At 34.1% G+C, this 27,865-nt stretch overlaps 1 protein-coding gene across 1 annotated transcript in view; it reads left to right on the forward strand.

Moving 5' to 3' along the window:
* Window positions 1-27,865, forward strand: part of CNTNAP4 (contactin associated protein family member 4) — a 239,885-nt gene that overhangs the window by 24,401 nt on the left and 187,619 nt on the right. The window contains exon 2 of the mRNA XM_074931769.1: window positions 20,603-20,713. Coding sequence (XP_074787870.1) covers window positions 20,603-20,713 — 111 coding nt within the window. The remainder of the gene's footprint in view (window positions 1-20,602; window positions 20,714-27,865) is intronic.

The following is a 27,865-nucleotide window of genomic DNA, read 5'->3' on the forward strand; positions in this document are numbered from 1 at the left end:
TGATACACTAATATTAAATTTGTTTAGTGTCTTTAATGGTCTTACATACTTTTTCCAAAGTATTCTAATTCCCTAGATTTGTAGTTATTCCTGCATTAGAGCAGATAGGGCCTGGAATCATGTGCAAGAGACAGAGTTCTTATGTACCTTATCTCAACATTTCCATGAAAATTTTTGTGGTCAGCTGGTTTATTGACAGAGTGGTTAAGAAATATGAGTTAAATTTATATATATATTTGAAATTATAAAATTATTTATTTTTTTCATTAATAAACATGCATATATTTACATATATTTTCTAAATTGATTGTATATTGAACAAACAAGTACAAAAGAAGTACGATGTCAAGTAGAGCTTCTTTGTACTCCTGAAGATAACCTTTCAAAACTCGGAAATTTGAGGATTCCAACCTGGTATAGGATAAAATTTGGAAGTAACGCAGAAATATTTGTGCTAACTGTATGTGAGCTAATTGGAGCTCAAGAAGAAGTCCAGGTACTAAAACTAAAAATGACATGTTTTAGCTATACTTACATGCCAGCTGGGTTGTCTGTCAGCAGTGGTACTTGATTATCTGCATTCTTAGAAATTGTCAGGATGGTCATAAACAAGTTTTTGGTCTCTTCTTCCTCCACCACACATTTTCAGGTACGCTACACAAGTTAGCATGTTTGGCAAGTTTGGCTATGGCCATGTTGTTTGGATTGCTGGGAGAGTTTACCAATATGTATAGAAGACTTCTGCTGTTGAATGGCCTCTGCACTGAGCATATCATAGGCACAGTTTAATTTATTATTGTAAGGGTAGCATTTGTAAACTGTTTTACTTCCTGTTTTATAGTGGACATCATTCCTTCACAAGCTGGTCTTCTGCACTTCTGGAGTATCATTTCTCTATAAGCAAACTGTGTCCAAACCAAAATGCTTCCAAGAATACTATGAATTTTGGGAGTGGCAGTATGGCATGATTTGACTTCAAGTCAAATTTTGAAGTAAAAACAAACAAACAAACAAACAACAAAACAACAACAAAGGAACAGGAAAAGGAAGAACAATCATATGCTCCATTCACTTTCTAAATGCTCAGACCTTATGAAGATAAAACTAGATTTACCAAGAAACAATAGAAATGATAAATGAATGATAAACTACTATTTTTAGCCTTCACAAAACTAGAAATAGTTAACAGTATTATTGCCTTCGGAAATACTTGCTATCTTATCACAAACTCCTGTAAAGTATGTTTAGAGCAGCTCTTATTCCCAGATTGAACTTTGAATGGCCTTTCTGCAGAATTAAACACTTGAAAAGTATCTCGTAATATGAGTTAAAACAAATCTCCAGTCAGTAACTGATGCCATCAAATTGGGTATGGTTGAATGGAGTAATTTTTCAGTAAATCTTAGGGGAAAATTAGTAATAATAAAAATTCCCATTACATTTTTAACAATGAATTGCTACCTATTTATGAAGTTTACAAATCCTATTTAATTATAATATAAATACTTGAATTGTAATCTATAAAAAAAAATAAACAAGCTTCTATAACAGAGCAATTACATCCCCAGCTGAATACAAACATGTTTTGCTTCCAAAAGCAACTTCAATATTTGGCTGTTAATCTTCTATTTATTTAATATATTCAAAGTTATAATCCATGGAATCAAGAGTAGATTTAACCTGTGTATAGGTAAAGGAAGATCAAACATAATGTAAATTATAAAAACAATTTCAACCTTTCTGATGCTTTTGGATCAATGTCTGTGAAAATACTAATGCTCTAGAGGAAAATATGGCTTAAACAATGAAAGTTTTATCCCTTCCTTTCAGTGCTGGACAGTGTTTAGGAATCTCCACTGTCATTCATGCATCTCTTCATAGATTTTATCATTTTGACCTGATAGTTTACCAAATTCCAAGTTGCTCTGAAAACTCCTCACTGCCTTTACTTGCATGAAGAGGCTTGTAGGATTGTTGCCCTGTTTGTGGGAGTGGAAAACTTGGGTATTCTCTTTCATTTACCCCTGGCCTTTGAAGTAAAGGGAAAAGAAGGGAATCTTAGGGTGTAACCTTTATGTGACGCCAGTATACTCTGATTTATTTTTCTGTGTTGTCTCAGCCTGGTGTGGAAATAAAATTACCTTTGGATATTCTGAGCTAAACACAGTTTTTCTAGAGTTAGGTAGAACCTATGGGTGTCACATTCATCCGAAACAAACAAAAATTTGAGTCCTGTGTTGATTGCATGTATAGGAATCATACATTCTGGGTTTATTGTAAAATATAAGTAATTATAAAGAATAAAAATGAACTCTATCTTTTTCCAGACAGTCATTATTCCAGGTTAGTACACAGATTAAAAATAATTACAGAGAACATTTTAAAGTGATATCTTAATTTGCATGTTGTTGAAAAACAAGAGGTATGAGTAAAGGACTGAGGCAGTGATTGAGTGAGATAACCTATTGAACAGATTTTTCAGCATCAGTTAACTGTATTCTTTGCATTTCCTTAAGACACCAGGTTGGTGACAGATGACTACTGTGGTGACAGATACTACTTTATTTGACAAGCACATACTCTTCTAGGATTTCTCCACCACCTACTGGACTTAATTTTTACCTTCAACTTCATTTTTATTACAGCTTTACAGACTTTTTAATGCAAAAAAAAAAAAAAGATATATAAAATGTTTTCCTACATTCTGTATTAACAGATTTTTAGTTAACAGATTGGTATTAATTACAGTTATCTCTTTCCCAGAGTACACTACTGTGGATTTAATTAAAAGATATATGAAATAATTTTCTTCGGTTCATTTAAAAAACGACAAAAGTTTGCTTTCATTTTCTTGTTATCACTGCCATCCTTCGATTTTTTCTGTTTTTCAGTAGATGTTATTATTTATTGTTATGGTAGTGCTTCAGTTCTGGGTAGTCTCATGTGAAGATTTATAATCCCTCTTTATTCAAATGCTTGATATCTTACAGTCTGTGCAACCTCTTAGAACTGCCAGGACCTTATTTTCTTCTGAAATGCAACCTTTTTTCAAACTAAGAAAATAAAAGAGAGGGCTCAAGTCTATATTAAAGTGTAATGCAACATAGGAAGTCTAGATAAGATAAGCCATTTGCCAGCACCAAATTTGTTTTGTGTCTGAAAGCTGTGAAATTCCTGAAAATCAAGCATGGTTTTCTTCCTTTTGAATGACCACAGAGGATATTAGTTATAAAAGAATCTACATTTTGAACTTTCTGAGAAGGGTAAATTATTTGCAATGTTCACACAGAAATATTTTTTAAAATCCCTAAGAATTTTCAGAAGAATTTAAACCAAAATCAGTATCTAGAAGTGAAAAAGAGTTTTGTTAAGTAGCTGGGTATCTTCATTATCACATGGATTTCTACTAGATGTCTTATATAGTTAATATGGGACTTGTATCCACTTACCATCTGGTAAACTGCACCATGTATAAATCATAAGCAACTGTGATATGTCTCATATTTACTTAAACATACTAAGATGTGCCAAGCTTACTATTTAGCTAAGAAACAGCTATAATTACTTAGAGAGTGTGGCCTCCTTCAGGGGGATTTTATCAGCACATACTATGTTTTGATATTTAAATGAAAGTGCTCATGTGTTTTGAAATACTGTAATGATCACACAGTTGGTTTTGAAGAGTAATCTTAAGGAAGAAAAATTTCTAACTGATCACTAAAGTCAATCTTGCCCCATATAGTTGTACTTAATATACCCCAAATTCTTCAGTCTTGTAGGTTAATGTAATTACCTGTGAATGCTTGTTAACTTTGAGCACTACAAGGTCTCACCTTACCTTTCTGAAATGAAAGAACTTTCCTCCTAGTGCTTTATTTTAGTTGTGATACTGAGTGCTTTTCAAAAAAAGAATTAAATATATTTATGTTGGGAATAAAATAGCAATACATTAAGTGACTGCAGGACCTTTTATATGGAAAATACATTCAGAGGTATGGCTGCAGAAGGCCAGGTAATGAATGACCTGATTTACTCATAACAGAAGTCAATGCAATCATAATGACTTTATTTTTTTTTTTTTTTTTTTCCTCCCTCTTATCATCTCTACTGACAGAAAGCAGGGAACACTAATGCTTTAGACCAGATAACTGCTTTTTCTTTCATAATTCAAAGCAGTCAAGAAAATGTTGATTTGATGATGTGAAAATTCATCCCACTTAGGGGGATCTGCATGACTTTGAGCTGTTATACAGGGTCCTTAATTGTGTGAGTTCTAGCCTTGCATTCCTGGTATGAATGTTAAAAGGAAGCCTGCATGATTTTTGACATCAAAAGTCTTTGTAGGCACAGTAAAGTAACAACATTTAGCAATGTTATTGGATTATTCCTTTTATCTTTAATCAACAGGGATTGACTATGTAACTAGTAACTCTATAACTTTACTACCTGAGGCACCTGTTTCTGATTATTTTATTGTCGTAACAAGAATGGGTGAGAATTGATTTAGTTGAAAATTACAGGTTCTAAGGAATATAAATCTGCCAATGTCATATTGTGACCAAGAAAAAGCAATAAATAATGTACTTTTGGAAAAATAGGGGATGAGTTTAAATCAGGTAAAATGCTCAGTATATGATCACATAGATTTTTACTGGTTTCATTTCAGTTTTCCTAAATTTAGTGGTGACTACACTGATCTGGGATCACATAATGCCACTGTGATTCTTAGGCTACAGTTTGAATTTGGTGTCAGGCACACATCCAGTTTTCACTATACTTGTGCAAAAAAAAAATGAAAAGACTTACTGTGAAGCAGTTTTTACCCAAATCACTGTTGAAGTCATAACACAAAGTCACCACCATTTAAAATGGGCTATAGAGCACTGTTTTTGTTCCCTGTGTGGCATTGTGTGGCTTCTGTTTGAATAAGATTGTCTGGGAATAAGCTTTCCAAAAGATCATCTGAGAAGTTTCTTTTCTAATTTAATAATAAAAGGGTATTAGGGGGAAAAAAAAAAAAAAAAAAAGAGAAAACTATCCCTGCTTTCTACAAGTAACTTGGAAAAATGTACAATTAACAGTGTATAACACTGATCTTACCCTTTTTTCCTTTCACTCTTGTGTCCTATTGTACATCATCCTCATAAACTAAGTTCACTGTATGCCTACACACCATAGAACACATTTTTTTAGAATATTATTTTGAAGTGATTCACCACTTAAATCTATGTGCACTGGTGCAAGGGGTAATTTGTTGGTTTTGGACATATATTGGGGAGCTTCCTCATTCAATGCCACTTACTGTGTTAAGAGTGAATGAAAGATGAATTTAGCATAAAGCAGTGGTTAAAGTAATTTCTCTAGACTAGACTGATTTGGCAGAGCATGGTGTTTACTGTTCTTCTTAGGGTAAAATCTGAATGTAGTGGCAGACAGACAGCTTCAGCTGAAGTGCAAAAAAAGGAACTCATTATTGTAAGGAAATTATTATCCAAATCACTGCTGAAGTCATAATTCTAAGATATCATAACTTGCAATAGGCTAAGATTGACTGTTTTACTTCCCTGTGTGGTGTAGTTCTCTCTGCTGTATTTTATTCTGAGAAATAATGCCACCAGTTTTGTAAGAGATTTTGGAGTTATGATTGCTATATGAAGATTTATTCAAATGTCTTAAAAGAATTTTGTCTCCGTGTTTCATTCAGAGGGGGAGTAGTAGTAGTAGTAGTAGTAGTAGTAGTAGTAGTAGTAGTAGTAGTATCTGGTTATTCAGTAGAGCTGTGCTGAATTTCAGTTTAACATAGAAAATTATCCAGGGTGGATTTTCAGAGAAACAGACCAAAGAAATACAGCATACAGTTAAACTTTCACTGCTTAGCACTGAGCTAGTTTGAGTGACTTTATAAACCTAGTGAGTTATGGAAAGGAACACACCTTCCTTTTGACTTCTTCTTGGGATACATTTTTGCTTTGAAGCATGGGTAGGAATTTGCCAGCTGGCAATTTTCCTATGCCTTCTACTCTTTACTGTCCCTGGATTTTATCAATGCCTATTGGACTTCACACCAGATAGTGATTGATTTATTTTAGGCAGTAACTAATTGTTGAGTTATGTATGTGTGAAAAATGTATTTAAATTTAAAGGAAACTTCTTCTGAATAACTTCTAGAGAAATTTGTTCCTATGTAGAGTTCTGTAGAGCATTTAAGCTGTTTATAGGGAATTAAATGATGCTTGGATAAACCTGTGTACCAAACACAAGTTATCCCTGGTGGATTTCCATGCACAGGTGAAATTGCTAGGTTTTGTCCCTGCAAAGCCTGCACTGTGAGGCTTTTTATTTCTGGAATCCACAATGGTATTTTATCATTAGTCGTGCTGTTGTAGAATATTTTCTCTTGGTAAACATGGAAAAGAAATCACTGACTCAAATGGGGTGCACATATTTAAACTCATTACAAATCCCTCAATCATCTGTATTTACTGGATAGCCAAATCCTGCAGGATATTTTACAGTCTACTTAAGATGTAGCATAGTGTAGTTGACCTCAAAATTCACTCATACCTCAAACAGATTAAGTGACAGTTGGGTGTTTTGATGTTTCCTATCTAACTCCAGTGTGTTACTAAGAGATTAGAGGGAATTTTATAATTTTGGAGAAAGGAGTTGTTTACTACCTAGTGAAGTAGACATGTCAACCAGACTAGCAAAGAGACATCTGGATATTCAAGGAAGTGGAACAAAGATTATTGTACTTATGAAGAGTGGTCAGATCAAGGAGGGAATAGAAGGCAATGTGAAAGGAAAAATTGTCTTTCTGGATCTCTCGGAGACTTTGAAGAGTAGTTTGCCTTTAAGAGCTAATAAGCACTTGAAGAAAGGAATCACAGCCTATTCATTGACAGAGGAGCTTTCTCCAGCTGGTGTCTTCTGTGACAAACTGGCCCCAAAAGGAAGCCTTGAAATTATGTACAAAGTCTGAAACAGTAACTATGCTTTATAAGGACTGAACAGAAAGGTAGTGGAGTAAAAAAGTGAGAGATGAAGAGAAATCTTTCTGATTAATGTTAGTTGAATGACTGTACGGGATCTCACTTTTTCATAGAAATTTTACAAAGGTTTTTTTCCCCTTCTGCCTTAACTGAAAACTAATTTAATGTGATTTAAAGTACCTGTATAAGAACAAGAATTCTTTATCTATGTATGTAGTTTGGAACACTCTTAACAGGTATGTCAGCTTCCAAAATAATTCCAAAGCATGCAAAAGGTAATAGTGTGTGACTCTGCTCCAGCTAAAGGGTTAGGTGTAAATATGGCACCAAAAAGGAAAGAGAAGTATGTTCCAGCAAATCATAATAATTAAGAAAGTACTGCAGCATGCAGTGGCATGCAATGAGATATGCAAGCCTAAGGTTCAAGCTTTGTTAGGAGAGTGTAACATTTCTTCTCCAAGTACTTGTACATAAATACTTTTTTTTTTTTTTTCAATTTTAGTTGCACCCATATATAATTTATATGGATAAATACCCAAGTTATATAGAGATATTGTCTCTATTTAAAATTTCCCATGTTTAGAGAACTTCCCATTTTCAGAAAATTAGTAAGTCTGCAAATGCATTCATTTGGAATACTGTCTCTATGTATCTATATGTATCAGGATTTTCTAGGTGATCTTCCTAAATTGTAATTTAGGTTTTCCTTACATCTGTTCAATGAGGGCACATTTCATCATTGTCTCAGCCCATGCAGTGGGTTATGAGGTAGCTGAATCTTCTGAATTCCCCGAGAGCCTGTGTACTGGTGGAAGACCCGGAGGCGCAGAGTGGTCTGAATCACCATGAAGACTCTGAGGAACAATTGTGCTGGTGACATTTTTAACTGACCACTTTAGTGAGTGAGACAATTTGGCAAAAATCAACTGATAACCATCCAGAGAATGAATAAAGGCACTTTAGGGATGAGACCCTTTTCCTGATAACCCGTCAATGATCAACTGATCTCATACAAAACTTATACACATGAATATATGTAAGAAAAGAGAGAGAGCAGAAAGAGGAAAGAGAGGAATAGGGGATAGGAAAAGGAGAATCAACACCCTTGGATCCCACTTTGTTGCAGAGTAACTAGCTTGGTTTGTAGGTGGTGGGTTGACAAAGACACACGTGGGGTGTTGCCTTTATATAGTCTTTCTTACACATGTGCAATAGGTTGTTCCAGAAGGTTCTCATTTTCTCTGGCTTGTGCCTGTGCTGTTAGGCAACTTCTGTCTCTGGGCAACCACAGGAGGGAGGGGGAAAGACTTGCTCTGCTTCTCCCCCACAGGGCATCCCACTTGAGTTGAGACATCCGCTTTATAAACAGTTTCTTGTTTACAAACAGTTTGTGACAATCATGCATGCCAGTGAAACTGACATTCTATTACTTTCTGTACTATGATGATACCAGATGTCAGTAGATACTAATTATTAAAAAAAAAAAAAAAAAGTATCACTGCTTGTGATCCATGCATATCCATGCATTCTAATAAGATTATAATATCGGTTTATTTGTTGTTGGCATTCACAGGTTATAAAGTGATTAACAAAACTTGTCAGTGTCACATCCAGGCAGTGACACCAGACTGGCCTCCGTCAGTGGTGACACCTTATTGGACCCAAGAAGGGTTGGATGCACAGACACAATACAAGCAAAGATGACCAAAAGGCTTTTATTAACTTGGTGTCCCAGTGGAGGTTGCCCAACAATTACCCAAGTGAGGTAAACAGCAAGAGGGGAGGTCCAAGGCACCGCAGAATGACAGTCCATGTCAAGGAGCAATGGGCGTGAGCTTACAGAGCTTTTATGTAAGAATGCACATGCACAGTAAATCTTGGTGATGTGATGGCTAGTGGACAGCCTTGCAGGTGGACGTGTATGGGTAAACACAGCCAGGGACAACAAAAACAACAATATGCTACAATGTGAAATAGAAATCTCTGCTGCCTTAACAAAGCATAAAGGGATTTATTATAAAGAACCTGGAAAATAGCTGTAGTGACCTCCATTGCCTATATCCTTGCCAGTCTTCTGCATGTAACCATACAGTCAGTCGAAAGGAGTGAGAGTAGTAGTTTTTAACAGCAGAAACATACCTTCATAAAGATTTGGATATGAGGTATAAAGACAAACTAGAGTAATAGTAAATGGATTTGAGTCTAGTACAGAACTTCAAGGAGGGCATTAGTATTCAGATTAATTGAATTTAAATCTTTCACTAATAATCTGAAGGAGTAAATGACATATTAATTAGAAATCTATGATAAATCCACTTCTAATATAATATGCTTGCATAACTCTTAATCATGTGATGTATTGCTGTATAAGACTGATTAAAAGAATTTCATTTTATGTCATTAATGTACGACATCTTGCATTAAAAACTGGCTCAATGCCAATCTCAAAATACGTGGCTGTAAATAAGGTGATATCAATAGATCAAGCTTTGATTAGAAGGATACCTCAAAGACAGGCTTCATCCAGTCCTATTTTGTCAATGACAATGACATATACAAAAGTAAATGTGACAGAATTACAGATCATATAACCAATTAACAAAGTAAAAGGTAGCTAGTCATTAGAGGACCATCTGAATTCTCTATTTATATATTCACAATACAAAACACCATGTTTCTTACTGATATAAATGTAGATTGGGTAGTATGGGTGTACATCTGGGATCTATGAAATCAGGTTATGTCCATTAAATGATAAAGTAGCCCAAAAAATACTGACCTAAGACTAGATGTTGGGGTTCAGTTTGCTTTCAGCACACAACACTGACCTCTGCTACATATTTCTGTGCTGGTAATTTCCGTTCAAGAAAGATACACAAATGATGATGGTTCAAAGTAAGCCTGCAGAGTCATGCAGGGGCTGGAAGATAAGGCTCACAATATAAGCCTAAAGGAATTTTTCTCACTAAAGAATTGAAGGGGTGACTTCTGTATAAACTTGCACTTGAAATAATATAACTGATAGTGAAGACAAGAGATTTTTCCTTCATATGGAGACAAGATAAGATCCAAAGGCTTATGATTGAAGCTGGACTTAAGATACTATGTTTGAAATCTTATCTCGGAAAAAAGATTATTTCCCAATAGTAATGATATTTAAATTTATAAAATTGTGAAGACATACTTGAATTTACAACATTGTAAAATACAGTTCGACTGTGTGTGTATGTATGAATTACTGTTTTTCTGTTCTGTTTCTGGGACAATTTTTATGGTCAGTGAGTGGAGTCAATTTAGTATTGATCCTTTTAATCCTGAAATTAATAAGTGTATGTGCTTTGTTGTTTCCTGTTTTCCTACAGTACCGTAACAAGGATTTTATCTGTACTGTCCTCAGCACTTTCAGACCTCGAGTTTAATTGCTTGTGCCAAATGCTTTCAAGCAGAGGAGACCTAGCACTTTGCCTTTAGAGGTGGTGGTCAGGGGCCAGAGTGCTAAATGATTAGTTCCCCTTCTATCTTTGACCAAAGCATCAACGGAAGTCATGACTGCCTTTTCCAGTGTTGCTTCACCTTGGAGCTTCCCTCTTGGTTTTATCTTTCATCCAAATGCATTGTTCCTAAATTATATTTCTGTGATACCTGCCAGAAGGGTTTTGAAGTTACTGTTTCTTCCTCAGAAGCCTCAGCTTTGGGAATGGAAAGCAAGTGCTTTGTAGTTGAAAAGATAACCAGAGTTGTTGAAGTCTCATTAAACAACTGTAAGGGATATTCTCTGAGATGATTCAGAAATTACCTTACTTTAGCCAAGATGACATACCTGACAAAGATTTTTTCAAATCCAGTGTGATGCAGAATGACTCAGCTGCATTTGTCTTCTAATCAATAATTGTGTTTCTGGGGCTTGTGTACAAGAAGTTACTTGTGAACTTAGACACTTCTCTTTCAAGGAAGCATTCTGCTATGCCAATGTAGTGATAATAATACAAAAGTAAATACTGATAAAAGTAGTAAAATCATGAGACTTTTACAGTTCACACATTCTTACCTATAATTATTTTCCCCTAAACACCATTCCCTCTGCTTCTGCACCACCCTATTTAACAACAAATAGAGTTTTGTCCTGCAACTGTGTTATGTCTTAACATATAACCAGATCTACAGATAAGAAAGCAACGTTTCCAGTGAGTGGCTTGTTAATTTAGTTTTACTAAATGTATACTACATAAATATAGCATTATATATGATATGTTTGTTTCAGTAAAAAGTTATCTGGCAATCAGTGGCAGAGCATAGCTGTAGGACCGGAGCAGAAAGTGAAATTGAGGGGATTCAGTGTTACAGTGTTTTGTCTGTGGACAGAATCTTGCAGACTCAGACAACTGCTACCCAATTGTAAAGTTCTCCTTAGAGAGACTATGTAAAGTGATTAGCATCCATGAAAAAACAGCTCATGAAGTTTTGGTTCTAAGGTGAATCTTAGAAATGCAATTTCTTTTTGATACCAAAAAGTTAGTTAAAAAAAATCCCCAAAAACTTTATTTTTAAGAAAATTTTGTGAGTTTGGCTTTTTATTTACATTATTGTTAGAGTGGGTACTATTTTTCCAAATGTGAAGATCTTTCTATTTGTGGTTTGTTTAAGATTGCTTTGTGTAATGTGATTATAAAGATGGCTCTCAGAAACAGTTGATGGGATTTACTTGAATATGACTTTCCTTCTGTTAATTTCATTTTGAGAGTCCTAGATTGAGTTTTTACTAATTTTTTTAAGGCACTGAATTACATTGCCTATTTCTCTCTGAAACAGTTTGATACAAATTTTAAGGAAGTGTTATTTTCTGAGAAGTTTGTTTCATGGGCAAAATGTAATCCAATGGAAAACCTCTACCTTAAAGCAAAGGTTGATTTAATAAAAGCAAAGTTAAAACTTATCATTGGAACAAACAAACAATCCTTTCCCCCTTCTGTATGAATTCTGTCTGCATCTGCTAGTCTAGGAGAAAGAAGAACAATTTCTATACTGTTCTGGTAATAAGGCAGTTGAAGTACTCTTGACTTTCAGTAAAGATGGTTTTATGGATCTCAAGAAAGATTTTATTAAACTCTGTTTATGTTATCCCAGCTGGGGGAAAAAAAAAAAAAAAAAAAAAAAAAAAAGGAAAAATAATTCCAGATTAAAAAATTAAAAAAGAGCACAAAGATGGTGAAAATTTAATAATCCAATAAGAAAATATAAGACATATTTCATGAGAAATGACATTTCATACTGTTACAAAACTAGTTTGCAGACAGTGCACACCTACACGGGAAAAAAATGAATGCTGATAATAAACACTGTTATTGATCAGTATGAAATACTTTAATTCTAAATAGTAACTTACATAATTATATATAAATTCTGTTTTGATCTGTCTAAAAATCTTGATGTCTAACTACCACACATGCTTAAGATACTTTCAGCTTACATTGCAAATTGCATTAGTTTTTCACTGCTTTTCACAGAATAAACCCATTATACTTACTGAATTAAATTTTTAACTCAGAATATCATTCTTATTAACATTTACTGCATTACTACCTTTTAATATTAAAAGCTTTTCTGACCTGTATTATATGTTGCCAAGATTCCCAGCAAAACTCAATGGCAATAAAATAAACACAATGAAAGATCTTTTAATAGTAGAAATATTAAGTGAACTCTCTGAGTTTATGCAACTAAGCAAGGGCCCATAAGATCCCACAAATTTTAGATTCTGCTGATGTTTTAGAATGTGTTCTACTTAATCTTGACAGTTTTGAATCTTGTTTGATAAGAAATATGCCTTTAAATTAAAACAGACAAGATACTTGCCTGTCCAGTAGATGGTATGTCCTTCTACTTTCTTGATTTGCTGTAGGGTACACCTTCAACAAGCTGATCTACAAGAGCTATTGCAGCATGTTTGCTTAATTAATAAATTTTTCTGTGTATCTTTAAAGTGAATTAGAAGTGCCTAACAGAAAATGATCCATTAATCCCATCACCTCTCAGTTCTAGTTTGTCCTACTCTAATGTTTTATTGAATCTCATACTCTTTCATTACTGAATTCATGAACATAAAATTTATTTGGAACCTATAAAAAAAATACAGACTTGATCAATAATTATGGGACTTAATATAAGGACTTTTTTGGTTTCAAATAGCACTAGGATTTAGAAATTAAGTTACAGTAACGGGACTTCACTTGCACTGGATCACAGATTGAAAGTTTCTAGAAAAGACCAGAAGAATCAGGAGTGAGTTACTTCAGTTATTGTTAATATGTCTTTAATGACAATTAAGACAAGAGTTGTTGACTCTTGGCTGATTTCTGGAAAGAATGAACAAAGAACAAGGAAGTCCTTTACTTCACTTGTTAAAACTAATTAGAAGATTTCCCTCTGATTTTCATGCTTCTTTTTCCTAAACTATGGAACAGAAGTGGTTCATAAAGTCAGATAAAAATAAAAAGTGTAAATAAACAAACAAACAAACAAACAAACAAACAGGAAAGTGTGATTTCCAGCTACAAGAACCATGCTAGCTGTTGAAGGTTTATTGCGAAGTGTGAATGTTTGCAAATGTTTGTCTTTGGAAACTGAATTTTATCTGTCTTCCAGCGCTTCATCTTTAAATTCTGATCTGTCTTAACTACAGTCTTGATCTTCTTCCTTCTGGTCTGGCTTTTAAGTTCTCTGTGTTCAGTCACAAAAAAACTTTCATGCCCCTGGACAAAAACAAGATGGTCGGTGAGCACAGAGGAAATTTGGCTTCTTGTACTCACTTCCTGTTCTTGATCCTTCCTTGGCATGAAATAACTGCAACTGAGAAATGGGGATGGCCCCCTGAAAGGAAGGAAGTGTAGCATTGCATGTTACTTGTTAAGGTAAACATCACATGCCTGATATGAATAGTATATTAAGAATAATTGACTGCTAAGTGTGAGAATTCTGTGCTGAATGTGTGTGAACCACCGTCTGCAAAGACTAAGTTTTATCAGAATACTGCAAGATTTTGTTTCAAAATCAGGAAAAGAAACAGCCCTTCTATGAATGTTATCTCCTGGTAAATCACTCTTTACATTCACAGAGAAACTGTTGCAAAAGGCCTAAAGACTTTATTTTCATGAGCAACCGGCTCCCTCCTCCCTCCACCCACTTCCAAGAAATAGCTCAAATCTATTGATAAAAACTCATGTTTAAACAAAAAAAAAAAAAACAAAACCAAAAAAAACCCCAAACAAACAAACAAAAAAATCAGCCTGGGCCCATCACCAAAAAAATTTCAATTTGGAGTGTTAACATTTTCAAAGTAGGAAGCATCTGAAAATGGCTGGAAAACTGCAGCAAAGCAAAGCACTGAGAGGTTGTATGACTCCTATATGCAGTTCAAATAGAATATGTGGAAATCCCTACAGATATTTGCAAAATGTACTGAAGAGTGGTAAAGGAAGAGAGTAGTGGCTAAGAACTGCTTCAGGGAGCTTAGAGGCAAGCATGAAACAGTGCAGCTTTTCTAGTTAGTTGTTTTTAAACTCTCAGCTACAAATGGGCAGCAGTAGACCCAAGAGGAAGTGCTTGGGCTCTCTGAACAGAAATAGTTTATCCCCGGTCAGGAAACAAATGCAAGGGGAAGCATATAGCAGCAGCAGCAACCACAGGCCAGTTTCATATTGAGTGACATTGCATATTGTGTAGCTAGAAGGCCTGAAATGAGCCTGATCTAATTGTCTGTAAATCTATCAAATTGACTTCTCCTCATTATTCTTATCCTTATTGATGAAGAGTTCACCATAATCGGGATCAGCGTAATGGTCAATACCTCTCAGCAAAAGAAGGAGAGGGGCACATCTCTTTTTATCTATGTCACATGAATCTCATTAAATTCAGTGAATCTTTTGAAACTAATTAGATGCCTGCACATGGACCAAAGACTAAATTACCACAATTAACATACTTAAAGGTTCTATTAAGTAAAGTGAGATATGTGCTTACTCCTAGGGAGAATTAAATATCTTCTGTTGAAAACAGTAGATGGTCTCAAGGATATTTGGTCTTCACAGTAATAGGAAAAGGAATGCTTTGTAATCCACATGACTGAATTATAGAATTAATAAATACCTATTGATGGGTAAGTTTTGTGGCACCTTTTGGGGGGGGGTGTTTAGCAAGTGCTAGTCCTGTTGATACAATATGACATATCTCTTATTTTTAAGAGCCTCACTCCTTTTCATGAAGTTTTTGATCACAGATACTCATTTATTCAAATCTGAATGTATTAATGGGAGCAAAGTTGACCTTACTAAGCATTTCAGCTTCAACTGCATGGGAAAGATGAACATTACTAAACTTCTTTGAGACTCCCAGAGTGCTTATTTCTTCAGTTCTGTTCCACTGCATTTTCAGTTGTCCCTAGCTAGTCTGCTTATCTGATGATTAGGTATTCTAGTTTTCTCTGATTAAGGAAAGATTGCTGAACTTTGAGTTGGTTTTGTTGTGATTGTTTTGTTTTCTTTTCATGTGGCTTACTGGAAGAGATTTTTCTTGTTACCATTAAAATATTTATTACTCTGCTCATTAGACAAACAGTATTTTCTTTGAGACTTTGATAAAGCTGAAGAATGAAATAGGGTTTTTTGGGAAGACAATCATTGTAATATTTTTTCCTTCTTTGTTACCTATGTCCTTTACCAGAATTTCAGCAGTTTATAAAGAAAATGGTAGTTCTTGTTTGTTGAGAAAGTTCTGGGTAAACTAAATTTTAAGGGGAAAAGTAAACAATATAGCTGCAATTAATGTCATTAAAAAGTTTAATAAGTCAAATTTTAGCATTTTACATATGCTCTTGTTTTGGGGGATGTTTTAATTTGAATTGAGATAGGTCTTGACTGAAGCGAATGTCTCAATGTAATACACATGCTTTTTAGATAATTATGAACAGAATCCTTATTGCATGTCAGCTTGTAGTAAGTAAGCACTGGACTCTGACATTTTCTTATTCAGAGTAAATTTGCACTCAAATTGGAATGTGTGAAAATCTGTGTCTATATTATAGACCAAGCTGAAAATTTAGATGTCAAACAACAGCCTGTTACATACAAACTAAAATCTGTGACATATATTCTTGATGTTGCAAAAGGAAAAAGATTTGTGCCTGTTAAGTGACATGCTTTTTTCACTACATGGAAAGAAAAATATACAATTATGCATTCTGAAGAAATATAGCTCAGGTTGTCCCAGTATTCTACTATTTTTATTACAATTTTTATTTTAACAAGTTACTGCTTTGCTAGAAGACACAAAATTTATCTGATCAACCGTAGTATTACAAACGTAACTGTGGTAACTGCTTTACGACATGATACCCTATTTGATTTCCATCTGTTGTATATCATATGGCATGATCTATGTAAATTATGGTACCACTGAATTAATAACTTCTTGGTTTACTCTGAATTTGCATAATGGGATAGTATTTGAAGCTGGAATAGAAATGATAGGCATACTTTGTACATGCAACACTCACAGGTTTATTCCTACAAAATGCCTTAGTTGCTTTATAAATTTGTTGAAATCTGCACTGGAATTATGGTATATAGAAAGGCATGCCTTACATAACTTGAATAACTTTTTTTATTTGGTGATGAAACAGGTAATACATTTATATATATATATATATCCTTTACAAGTTGCACTTCAGCTTTTCATCTCTCAGAGTAGTGCCTTTGTCTTGTTGAATACTACCCATTTCAGACATTCTTTTTTAAATACTGTTATAACCCATGTCTGTAGTAGCCAACCCTAGCACTTCACAATTATTTCTCATGCTTCTTGTATACTTGCTGTATAATGAGTCTCTAAGCCTGAGCTTGATTTTATTCACCTAAAGGTCTCTGCATAAACATTAAACAATTAAATGGATCCTTTTTCCTTCACATAGCCTGATTTGAGACCAGATTTTTGTGCATCTTACAGAAGCCTATGATTTGTTTACATTTTTGGTAGTCTTAGCTATTGTTTAAGAAAGAAAAAGAGGTGTATCACAAAAATCTAATAAAAGCTTTATGATGCATCGATTTTAACTAAAATTATTTGGTTTAAAACTCATATGAGAATAGACCACTAAAGTACTCAATTTAGCCTGGAGGACCTATGTGAAATATCCCTAGAAAACATTAGATCACCTTCAGCAGTGAGTTCTGTTATGTTGTACAGAGGAAGAGTGTCCAAGAGAAATGAAGAGCTGACCAGTAGCATGTAGGAAAACACTGACTTCAAACAGTGTTTCACTCTGTCTTCCATTATAGGTGAAACCATATAGAATTGTCATGCTGTACAGAATATGTTTTCTTTTGCTTTTATTAAATTTGAGAAACAGCTTGATACTGACCATCTGGTTCCTCAATTTCTACAAAGTGTGTTGGATTTAATTCTGGAATTCTCACTAAATTTTGAGCTATAATTGCACACTGTAAGCTGCAACAAGAACATGTTTTAAGCAACATGTGCAAAGCAATAAAAAGTTGAATTAGCTGTTGTAAAATAAATGGGTAAATATTCAGAGTATATCTATTTTGATACATTGCTCATTTCTCTAATCACTGTGTAAAGGCGGTGGATTTTGGATAAATAACATTTTGTGTATATTCAATTGTTTATGTACTTTTATAAATTGAGATCAGTATAATTACAGGATAAGCACTATATAAGTGCTTAATGAGTTCTTCTGGGAATATCTCAAAACAATATATGAGTTTCACAGAAATATGTGTATTAGACCATCTAGGCAGAATGCTGCAGTGCCATTGATTCCTTTCTAACTTGTACACTGGGAGGAAAAAAGGTGAAAAGTGTAGTCAGCAGAAGCAAATAATACAAAGGCAGCTATCTCACCCATCCAGTGGCAATGCTGGGTGCTATTTTCCTTCAGAATTAAAAAGTTTTGAAGACTCGGACAGACCCAGGAGTGTTGTAAAAATAGTTGTTTATGTGTCAGTGTTTGTAACTATTAATCACATGACCTTATTCTTGGTGATTCATTTCATAACATGTTCTTCACCAGAAGAGCGAAGTTGAAAATATGAGGCATATGAAAGTGATGAAATGTTCTACTGCATTCAGGTCTGGAGTCTTCAGCCCAGGAAAGACATGGACCTGTTGAAGTGGGTCCAGAGGGCCATAACAATGATCAGAGGGTTGGAACACCTCTCCTGTAAGGAAAGGCTGAGGGAATTGGGGTTGTTCAGACTGGAGAAAGAAGGCTTCAGGGAAACCTTACTGCAGCCTGTCAATACTTAAAGGGAGATTATAAAAGATGGGGACAAACTTTTTAGTGGGGCCTGTAGCAATAGGACAAGAGGTAATGGTTTTAAACTGAAAAGAGGGTAGATTGTGATCAGATTAAGGAAGAAATTTTTCATGATGAGTATGGTGAAACATGGGAACACGCCCAGAAAGGTGGTAGATGCCCCATCCCTGGAAACATTCAAAGTCAGGCTGGAAGGGGCCCTGAGCAACCTGATCTGGTTTGAAGATGTCCCTGCTCATTGCAGGGGAGTTGGACTAGATGACCTTTAATGGTCCTTTCCAACACAAACTATTCTGTGATTCTAGATCAGGTACATAGATTTGAGGGAAAGTGCCTTTCTGTTCTCTCTTAGTTTTCATCTTGGTATTTAGGCTTACAACATAGGCTTTGACAGTTGAAAAAGGACCAGTGACACTTGAAGTACTTCTTTGCATCAGCAGTGGAACTAGCTCTCAGCAGCAGTGTCATACACTTCTCTTTCTGGTGTAGTTTATGACTAATAAATTCTTTTTATTTTCTGAGCTGTAAAGAAACCTTTCACTAATTAGATCCTTTTGTACGACTTACCAGTGCAATGCATTTGCTCATAAGATAAAATCTTCTTTCCCTTAATTTTTTTTTCTCCTTCTGTGCTTACCACTTGGTCAGTCTGTCCCAAGCAGTACAGCCTTTTTTACTGTTATAAATCTCATCTCTGGATAATGAAGTGTAAAATGAAGTTGGAGTTACACTATAAAGAGTAGTTACAAAATTTTGCAGTTTGTATTATAGAGGGTTAGAGCAGGAAACAAGCTTAGGAAAGTAAATAATAATTTTATTTGTTCCTTTTAAATGAGTGATGTACTCAGAATTTAGTAGAAGTATGGTATATATGAGGTTATCAAGAGCAATTAATAAATCCTCTTGTTTGTAGTGACTACATATTATTTATGGGATTTAAGAGAATGTCTAATTGTAGCAGTCATGGTCAGTACCAGGCCTTCCCTTTAGGAAGAGTTTTGCTTAACCAAATGAACCAACTTTAAAAATATAGTTTTTGAAGGTGATAAAAAATCCCCTTGAGGCATTCATATAGCAGTCTTGCTGCTAATTAGAAATATCCATAATTATTCAGCAGAAGCAATTATCACTGTGAGGAAAAGATTATTTATTAATTAATATTCATTATTTTGATAGTGAAAATCTTGTAGACAAACAGAAGATTTAGAAGAATAAGGACTCACCTGTAACTTGTCACTTATGAGTTTCATCCAGAGAATGTGTTTGTCCTAAAAAGGACCATTTCGTAAACACTAATAGTTTACATAATTTCCTCTCATTTTATAAACAACAGATGCCAGAACTGTATAAATAGGGAAAGACTTGCTTACACTTCTAGTGTTTTAAAGGCAGTCTTCTTTCAGATAAAACTAGAAGAGATATTGATTCTCAATTTATATTTTTCAAACTTAAATGGAGAGTGAACACATGCCCTGTATAGTAATTAAGCTGGAGAGGCATTTAACATCCAAAGTATTGATTATCATTTCCTTGCTTATGCACCATTGATTGTGAACTGTGGTGAAATCTCCTTTTTTTTGAAACAATCAGGTTTCATTCTGTATGATGTTAGGACTTGCATACTAATATCTGCAATATTGATTTTGTGCTGTGTCTTTATCAAACATGCATACTGTTGGCAAAGGAAAATATTTTCCATTTTGTCATTCTTACAGTGCTTAAAAGAGCTGAGATTATTTTTTATTTAATTTGGTTTGGATTTGATTTGGGTTTTGGTTGTTTGGGGTTTTTGTGGGTTTTTTTTTTGTTTTGTTTTTTTTTTTTAATAGCTGTATTTAACGTAATTGCACATTACATGTGATTGTGGAGACTTAACGCTGGCATCACGTCTAAAGAAAATAAAGAGCATGTGCTGAGTTTGTAGTTTCATGCTACAGCCAGGATTAGAAGGCGTTAGTTGCCTTGTAAATGATAGTGAGTTGTGAACCATTTATTAGTATGATCTCAGAAGGTGAGTTAGAAGTGGGCAAGTACAGCCACTTGAAGAACATAAATTATACCCCGGTAGTCTCATGAAATACTGGGGGGAAAAAAAAAAAAAAAAAAAGTGCTGCCTCAGTACTGATACTTTTATATATAATACAGAAGGAGGAAATATTTAGAGATGTGCTGCTCTCAGATACAGGGTTGATTCAGATATTTTCCTAGTGTCCTCTTTGGTTCCAGTTCCAGTAAGTCATGTTCATTCTATTAACCTGAACTTGGTATTTTTCACCGGCAGATAATTGTGATGATCAGTTGGTGTCTGCTTTGCCTCAGTCATCATTCAGCAGTTCATCAGAGCTATCTAGCAGTCACAGCCCTGGATTTGCAAGGCTTAATCGAAGAGAAGGTGAGTGCATTCTATTGGTTGATTTATGTTCTTTTTTACAAGTTTTTTTTAAGCATTTTTGTACCTGTGCACAACGTTGAAATGATACATTGTGAGCATATTCTGGGTTATTGGGGCTGGAGAGTATTATGTTTGTTGTTTTGAGGAGAATGGGAAGGTAAAACAGTATCAAAGAATTCACATTGCCATTTGAACTGTTTTTCATGGTAAAATATGTTCAGACCCTTGTGAAGATTTTACTGATCTCAGTAAAGGATTTATCCTGACTGGAACCAAAATCTGCATGTGATTTCCCAGCATAAAATGTAGACATCTGTGGACATATATTTGTGCCTACTCCAAAAACAAAATCTAAATTAATTTTGTTTCCTAACAAGGCAATGATAACATAAATGGTCTCTTTTCTCTTAGAGGACAGATAGAAGTGCAAACATATGAATGCCATTATATGTCATTCTCTAAGGGAATAAGGGTAAATGCAGATTCCATTTGTAAAGACAGGACCAAATATTCAGGAAATATTGCTGAGAAACTGTTTTCTCTTTTGCTGGAAATTTATAATCTTGATTACTGTAATTATATTTCTTCACTGAGCTTAGTATTTTATTATGCTTATTCACTGACACGGTGGCAAACTACATAACTGACACATGGTCCAAATTTTTACCGAAGTGAAGGAATCTTGCCTGTTAGGTTATTTATGTTATGCATTTACATTTACATGAATCTTCTGAAAGCTCTGTATAATTTCTAATTTAAATAGCAATTAAACATACATTTTCAGTCTTTTTGGTCAGTTGTGAGATACTTTCTTTTTTGTTGTTAAATGTAATTAAACTTTGATAGCAGTGTTATTTTTGTCTTTTCTGACGTGGTGAAAAGTTTTAAGCACTTGGGTATATGTCAGAAAATCTGGAGGTTACCCATTTTAGCTGAAGTTTAGTGGTAACTCAAATCTACTATTTTGTGTCAAGGAGACTGTAGGAATGAGAAATTACTAATTTCTTTTTATTACTGTAAACATGTTTCTGTTCCTGATGACAACAGTCATCGTGTACTTTGTGTGAAGGATATCTATTTTGAAGATTTTTCACGGTTTGTTAGATTATTTAAAATGCTAAAAAATTAAACTGTCAGGATGTATCACATTAGACTTTGTGCTGTGTCTGTGGCCTATTTGTAACACATAATTATGTTCAAAAGTCATGTTAAAACATACATGTAAGTACATCGAACATTAAAAAGATAAAAATTAACTTTGAAATACTGAGAAGTCTCAGTCATCAGCCTCATTAGGCAAGTATCCAGGAGCCCTGTCATTCCTGTCAATAATATACTGAAGGTAGTTTTTCTTCTTTTTTTCCCCATCATAACAGCAAGATTCTTGGTCTTAATATCACAATGCTAACACTAAGGAGGAATAAATAGCAAAGATTATGGCAAAATATGGCAATATGGTGTTACTGGTAAACAAAATGCTACTTGTTGACATACCTAAAAACTAGAAACTGATTCAGAGGTGCAGTCCTGGTAGACCTCACTGATATATTATGTCTTAAGTCACAATCTAATTTTAATAATTCAACATTAATACAATGAGAACTATGGTGATTATTTAGAGCCATTCAAATACATCTAGTTCCCCTCATATTTCCCCTCATATATTTAATTATTATCTTTTATATTGATGTTTATCATTGATAAGTAGGTAAATTAAATCTTAAGAATACTTTTCACTGTCAAAAGCATCTCTATTCTTGCATCTCCCTGATATACTGGAACATTTGCTATGTACTGATAGATAGAAACTATAGTGAAGAAGGAATTTCCCAATCTATTTCATTAGCTTAGTGTACAAATTTGAACTAAGTTGTGATATTGAAGAAAATTATATATTGTGGAAGGACTTGCCTAAATTTGGAGTAATATGCACTCTTACAATCTTAAGTAACACATGAGTTCTCATCACACAGTATACTGGTCTTCCAAAAAATGTACATTCAAAAGCTTTTTCCATTTGGTTCTTTTCTTGTGCTGTGAAGTTGGTTGTACCATGCTGGCATGCATTTTTTAGATTTGTCACCTCCTTCACATTGCCCTTCCGTGTGTGCACACATTAGAAGTACTCATAGCTTTACATCTGGTATCTTTCCATTTCATGGAGATACAAAGCAACAGGTTGCGTAATTAGAAGATTGCTAGCTAGCTCTCTGCCTTCTTGTTCTGTCTACCTCAGTTTAACAGTACTTAATGGGGCACAGATTTGAATGTCTTACTCATTTGTCATGTTAAAATATTTTGTTGGTGTAATAACTAATGACCAGACTGTTTGGCTAGGTACCTTTTGGTTCATTCAGACATCATTTTGTAGAATTGTGTAGATGAGATGAGAGAAAAAATGTCTTCAGTCTTCAATAAATTAATCTTAAATTATTTTGTGTGTGTGTGTGTGGTGTTTGTTTGTTTGTTTGGGTTTGGTTTTTTTTATTATTTTATTTTTTTAATTTTCAGTGAGAGTAGAAACTCAGAAGTTGCTCTGGAACAAGGAATATTTTTTCTGTACTGAATCTGTACTTAACTCTTTTCTGTGAATTTTCAAGTGAAAACCAGATTATACTGTAGGTGTATATAGATGAAAGTTTTATTTGGATGAGAGCAAGCAAGTCATTATACATACATGGTTATAAACAGGTGGGTTTAGTCACACAAGAAATGATTGTTAAATTATACAGACTGGAAAAAAGATCTGTTATTAAGAGGATATGACTTGGATTGCCTTGTTGTCAGTGATCTCATGGAAACAATGAACACATTAGTTTCAAAATAAATTGTCTGACAATTGTAACTGGTTTGCCTTTAATACAGGTAATTCTCTACTTTGAATTAAACCAAATAATTCATTCACTCAGAGTTGGTGTTTGGGATTTATTGTGACTTTCTAACATTCAATTTAGACAAACAGATTATGGCCCTAGTCCAATAATAAACTTGGTTCTTAGAATGCCAAAATTAAGTGAATCAAACTGAATTTTGACAGGAAAAAGTACAGTGGTTTTACAGAGATTACTTGGAAGTCAAATTGTTGTCATTCATCAGTAAAGAAATAAATGAAATATGCATATAAGCGTACATTGTGTCAGTTGGCAATGAAGAGGTAGAAACTGAGAGGAAATTTATCAGGAATGTAGAAAGTTGCACTGAAGGGCAGAATAGGTCTTTAGGCATTTATCTTTGTGTTTACTAAGTGTAGAAAGTTGGTAGCAAAAGTGAAAGGCATTGAGGAGAGAACACTATAGGGTTTTTTTATAAAGTACAGTGTGGAGTTTAAATGAAGACATAATAAAAATGGTGACAGCAGAGACATTGGTAAAACAAATCACACTGTTATGTTTCAGCTCTCTAAAGGAGAAAGATAATGTGGTTAAACTACATGATGACAAAAAAGTTTTTCAGTCCATTAGCAGCTAAGGAAAGTGATAACATCTAGGAATAATTTGTTAAATGTTCTGCAAACTTTTAATTATTATTAGTGCACTGGTTTCCCTAAGCTTTGCAAATATTCAATACTCAAGCACAGCCAGTGAATACACCTGCTAACTGCTAAAGTAGTTACTCTGACATCAACTCTGTTTGCAATAATGGAATAGTAGATAGAAGAGTCAGGTAACAAGAATGAAGTAAAAATAGGCAAACACTAATAGCAGTGAAATGTTTTTAATGGAAAAAGAGATCTTAGACCCCTCATTTAATTATTTAGTAGGTTAGTAGACATAACTGCAGGGATTTAATATATGTGAAATTTGACTTTGGGCCTAATATTGTATGAATTTCTAATTTTAAATATCAATGCAGTCTAAATTAAATTCATCAAGATCCAGCTGGTTGATCTGAAAAAGCGTTTATAATTATTGTATAAAGGTGTTTCCATAGAAGTTCAGAGGAGATTCTAAGGCCAACTCTGTTCAATACTTTTGTTGGTTATATACAAGTAAACACAGATTTTCTCTGATGAAATGCTATGATGAAGATTGGTGAAATAGTAAACAATCATGGCAATGCAATTATGCAGATATATGGTAATCAGTTTACCTATTGAAAGAAGCACTTTAACGAGGTAAATTATAAAGTGTTTAGAAGAAAGAACAGACGTGATACTTACAAACAGGAACTGTATCCCAGAGAATTGTGACTCTGAAATTGATCAGGGAGTTGAGCTGATTTAGCAATTCACCATTAGCATGTTCTTTAGCTAAAAGACATAATGAAGCTTTTGTATGTACAGAAGAAAGGAGTTCTTACTATCCATAAGCTATATGCTTTACCACTGAACTGTGTTGTAAAATTCTGGATCCTGAAAGGCTTGTTAAAAAAGTGGGCTATTCTTCTTTGCCTATTGCAGCACTATGAATAGGTGATACAAAAAAAAAAAATGTTTAGGGGCTGTAGTTTTTTATGTATCATTTCACATGAGGCTATAAGAAACAAAAGGATAAAAAAAAAAAAACACCACCACCACAAAAAAAAACAAAAACAAAAACAAACAAAAAAAAACACAACAAGAGAAGAAACAAAGATTATCATGATTAAACTGTCAAATCTGCAAAAGTCTTGAAAAAGCCAGGTGGAGACAGAAGCATAGAAACATTTAAGGATTTGTAAGTCTTAGAAGTAGGCATGTGGTCCAAAGGAGAGAAAGAAAGGAGGGGTTTTTTGTGTTTTTGTTTGTTTGTTTGTTTGTTTCATAAAATAGGGGGAAACACATGCTTCTTTATCTAGAGAAATCACCTATCCTAAAGAAGGAAAAAAATGTCCAGCATGTAAAGCATGCCTACTAGCACTAGTGACAGGGACTGTAAGTCACAATATCTAACCTGGGCCATCAAGGGAGTGCCTCTGTATACTGTTTGCCAATAATTTTCATAATGAGTAGTCAGCTGAAGTTTGTCACTACAGACAGTTTGCTCCATCTGCAAATACAGGTTTCTTGACATATTATCTCCCAACCATGATCTGTGGAAAAATCCTTTTCCAGACAGTGGGAAGGTTATGTCATTGTTGAGGTCAGGGTCTTCTGGTTTTGTCTGCAATGCTGTGTTGTATATACATGAAGTCCTCTCACTCACCATTCCAATCTGGCTGGAAAAGGTTTATTAATTGGGCTGTGAAACATTACACCCAAAAATGCAGGCCTTCTTTTGAATTAATGAAGGTCTCCAATTTTACAGGTAAAGAATTCAGAAGACAGTTGCTCTACAAGAGTACACATATCCATGGAAGAACCTTGATATTTGGGCAGCTAATGAGCTGGACAGGGATTTGGCCATGATTGCCTTGCCCCATATTCACACACAATTACTTGTTTAGAATATGACGGGAGAAAATTGAATAAGGATGTTTTTAAATAGCCCAAAAATCTGTCTTTCAGCTTTCCCTTTCTCTGAAGTAGGAAGACACCCATGTATTTTGATCATGATGTCAGTCTACATTGCCAGACTTTCAGAAGCGGCCTGGAAACTTGAATGCATTAACAGCTACCAGGTCTGCTTTTTTTCTGGTGTGTATATGGAACTTCTTAGTCTTTTTCATTAATCGTTGCCCTACCATTTCACCGAATATCAAATAAACCTTACTGCACCTTTTTTTTAGTACAAAAAGCATTTAAAGGAGAGTTCATTCAATATGCTACTGTAAATTGTCTTTTTGGGTTTGGCGGAGTATAAAACGCTACAGTTTAATCATTTTTTGTGAACTTACACTAAATAGATCAAAATGGATAAATGACTTCTACCTATCTGTAGCTAACAGTTAAACGAAAAAAAAAATTCTCACACAATAAGAAAGGTAAATTTTCACCAATTTTTCTTTTTTTTTTTTTTAAGAAACAGTTTAGCCTGCATAATCTAATGTTAACAATTAAAGTAAGAAAGCAGACAAATTATAAAATGTAATAGCAACTAGGTTTGTTAGTCATCAAAAGATAATTAGAAAGATCTTACTCCCTCCATTTCATTAATATGCAAATAAAATTCATTAAAGCTGATATTTTGCTTTAGTACAAGCAGATAGGAAAATGAAGCTAGAATGAAAAAGATCTAATCTGATGGTAATCATTGTGCCTTTATAGACAGCAAACGTAAGTTGATCCAGCTAACATCATGGCTTAGATTTTTATGACTTACCTTACTTTAATAGGTGTTCCAGGAAAAAGGCAAAAGTGACAATCTAAAGCTTCTATTTTTAAACTAAACATAATAAGCAGTGGCTACACTAACATGCATAAAAAAACAGATTATACGTACTGCTGTATTGTCAGTGAAATACCTGTATCATTCAGTTTCTGAGAAAGAAGTCATAAATTCTTTTTTCTTTAACTACTGCAATAATTAGAACATTCATTGAGAACACTGCCATCACTCTTTCAGCATATTAATTACAAAATTGTTTTTAATACCATTGTACAGCTTCACTTTTTCCATAGAAAATGTTTTTAACATCTGTTTGAAACATCTTAAAGAAAATGTACGGGCACATATAAAAGTTGTGTATGGATATGTCAGTGCATTGCAAGTTTTAAGAAGTCATCAAATTTACACCTGCTTCAGTGAAGGTAGGATTTAAAGCAATAATATTTCATTAATGTCTGAAGTTAAATTTGATTTTGCTTTGTTTTGGCTTTGTGTGTTTGTGATTCTGATATTGCAGAAGTGTATATGGAAGAAAGAAAGAAAGAAGAAAGAAGGAAGGAAGAAAAGAAAGTAAATTACTCCTAAGTAGAGCAAATAAATAGGATTAAAGATTTATAAATATTTTAAATATTTACAGAGCATTGCGCTTTCATGAACATTTATGAGGAGTTAGGAATATTCATACAGTTATTTTCAGAAACAATTCCAACTATGTCATCAAAATTAATTCAAGCATAACAAAGCATAACAAAAGACAACCAGAGCTACTTAATGGGTGAGAACATCTGTGGAATAACAAATTCAAATTATGGTGAAATATGCAGAAGAAGCAAGGAAATAGTAATAAGGATATTTTATTATTGAAATTGTTTGGGACCGTTTTTCTACCTGAAATATAGCTATGGAAATAGAAGAAAGTGAGAACAATTTTTGCAAAAAGTTGTATAGAGCTACAATATTCAAATAC

This window comes from Athene noctua, chromosome Z (genome assembly GCF_965140245.1).
Source record: "Athene noctua chromosome Z, bAthNoc1.hap1.1, whole genome shotgun sequence".
NCBI lineage: Eukaryota > Metazoa > Chordata > Aves > Strigiformes > Strigidae > Athene > Athene noctua.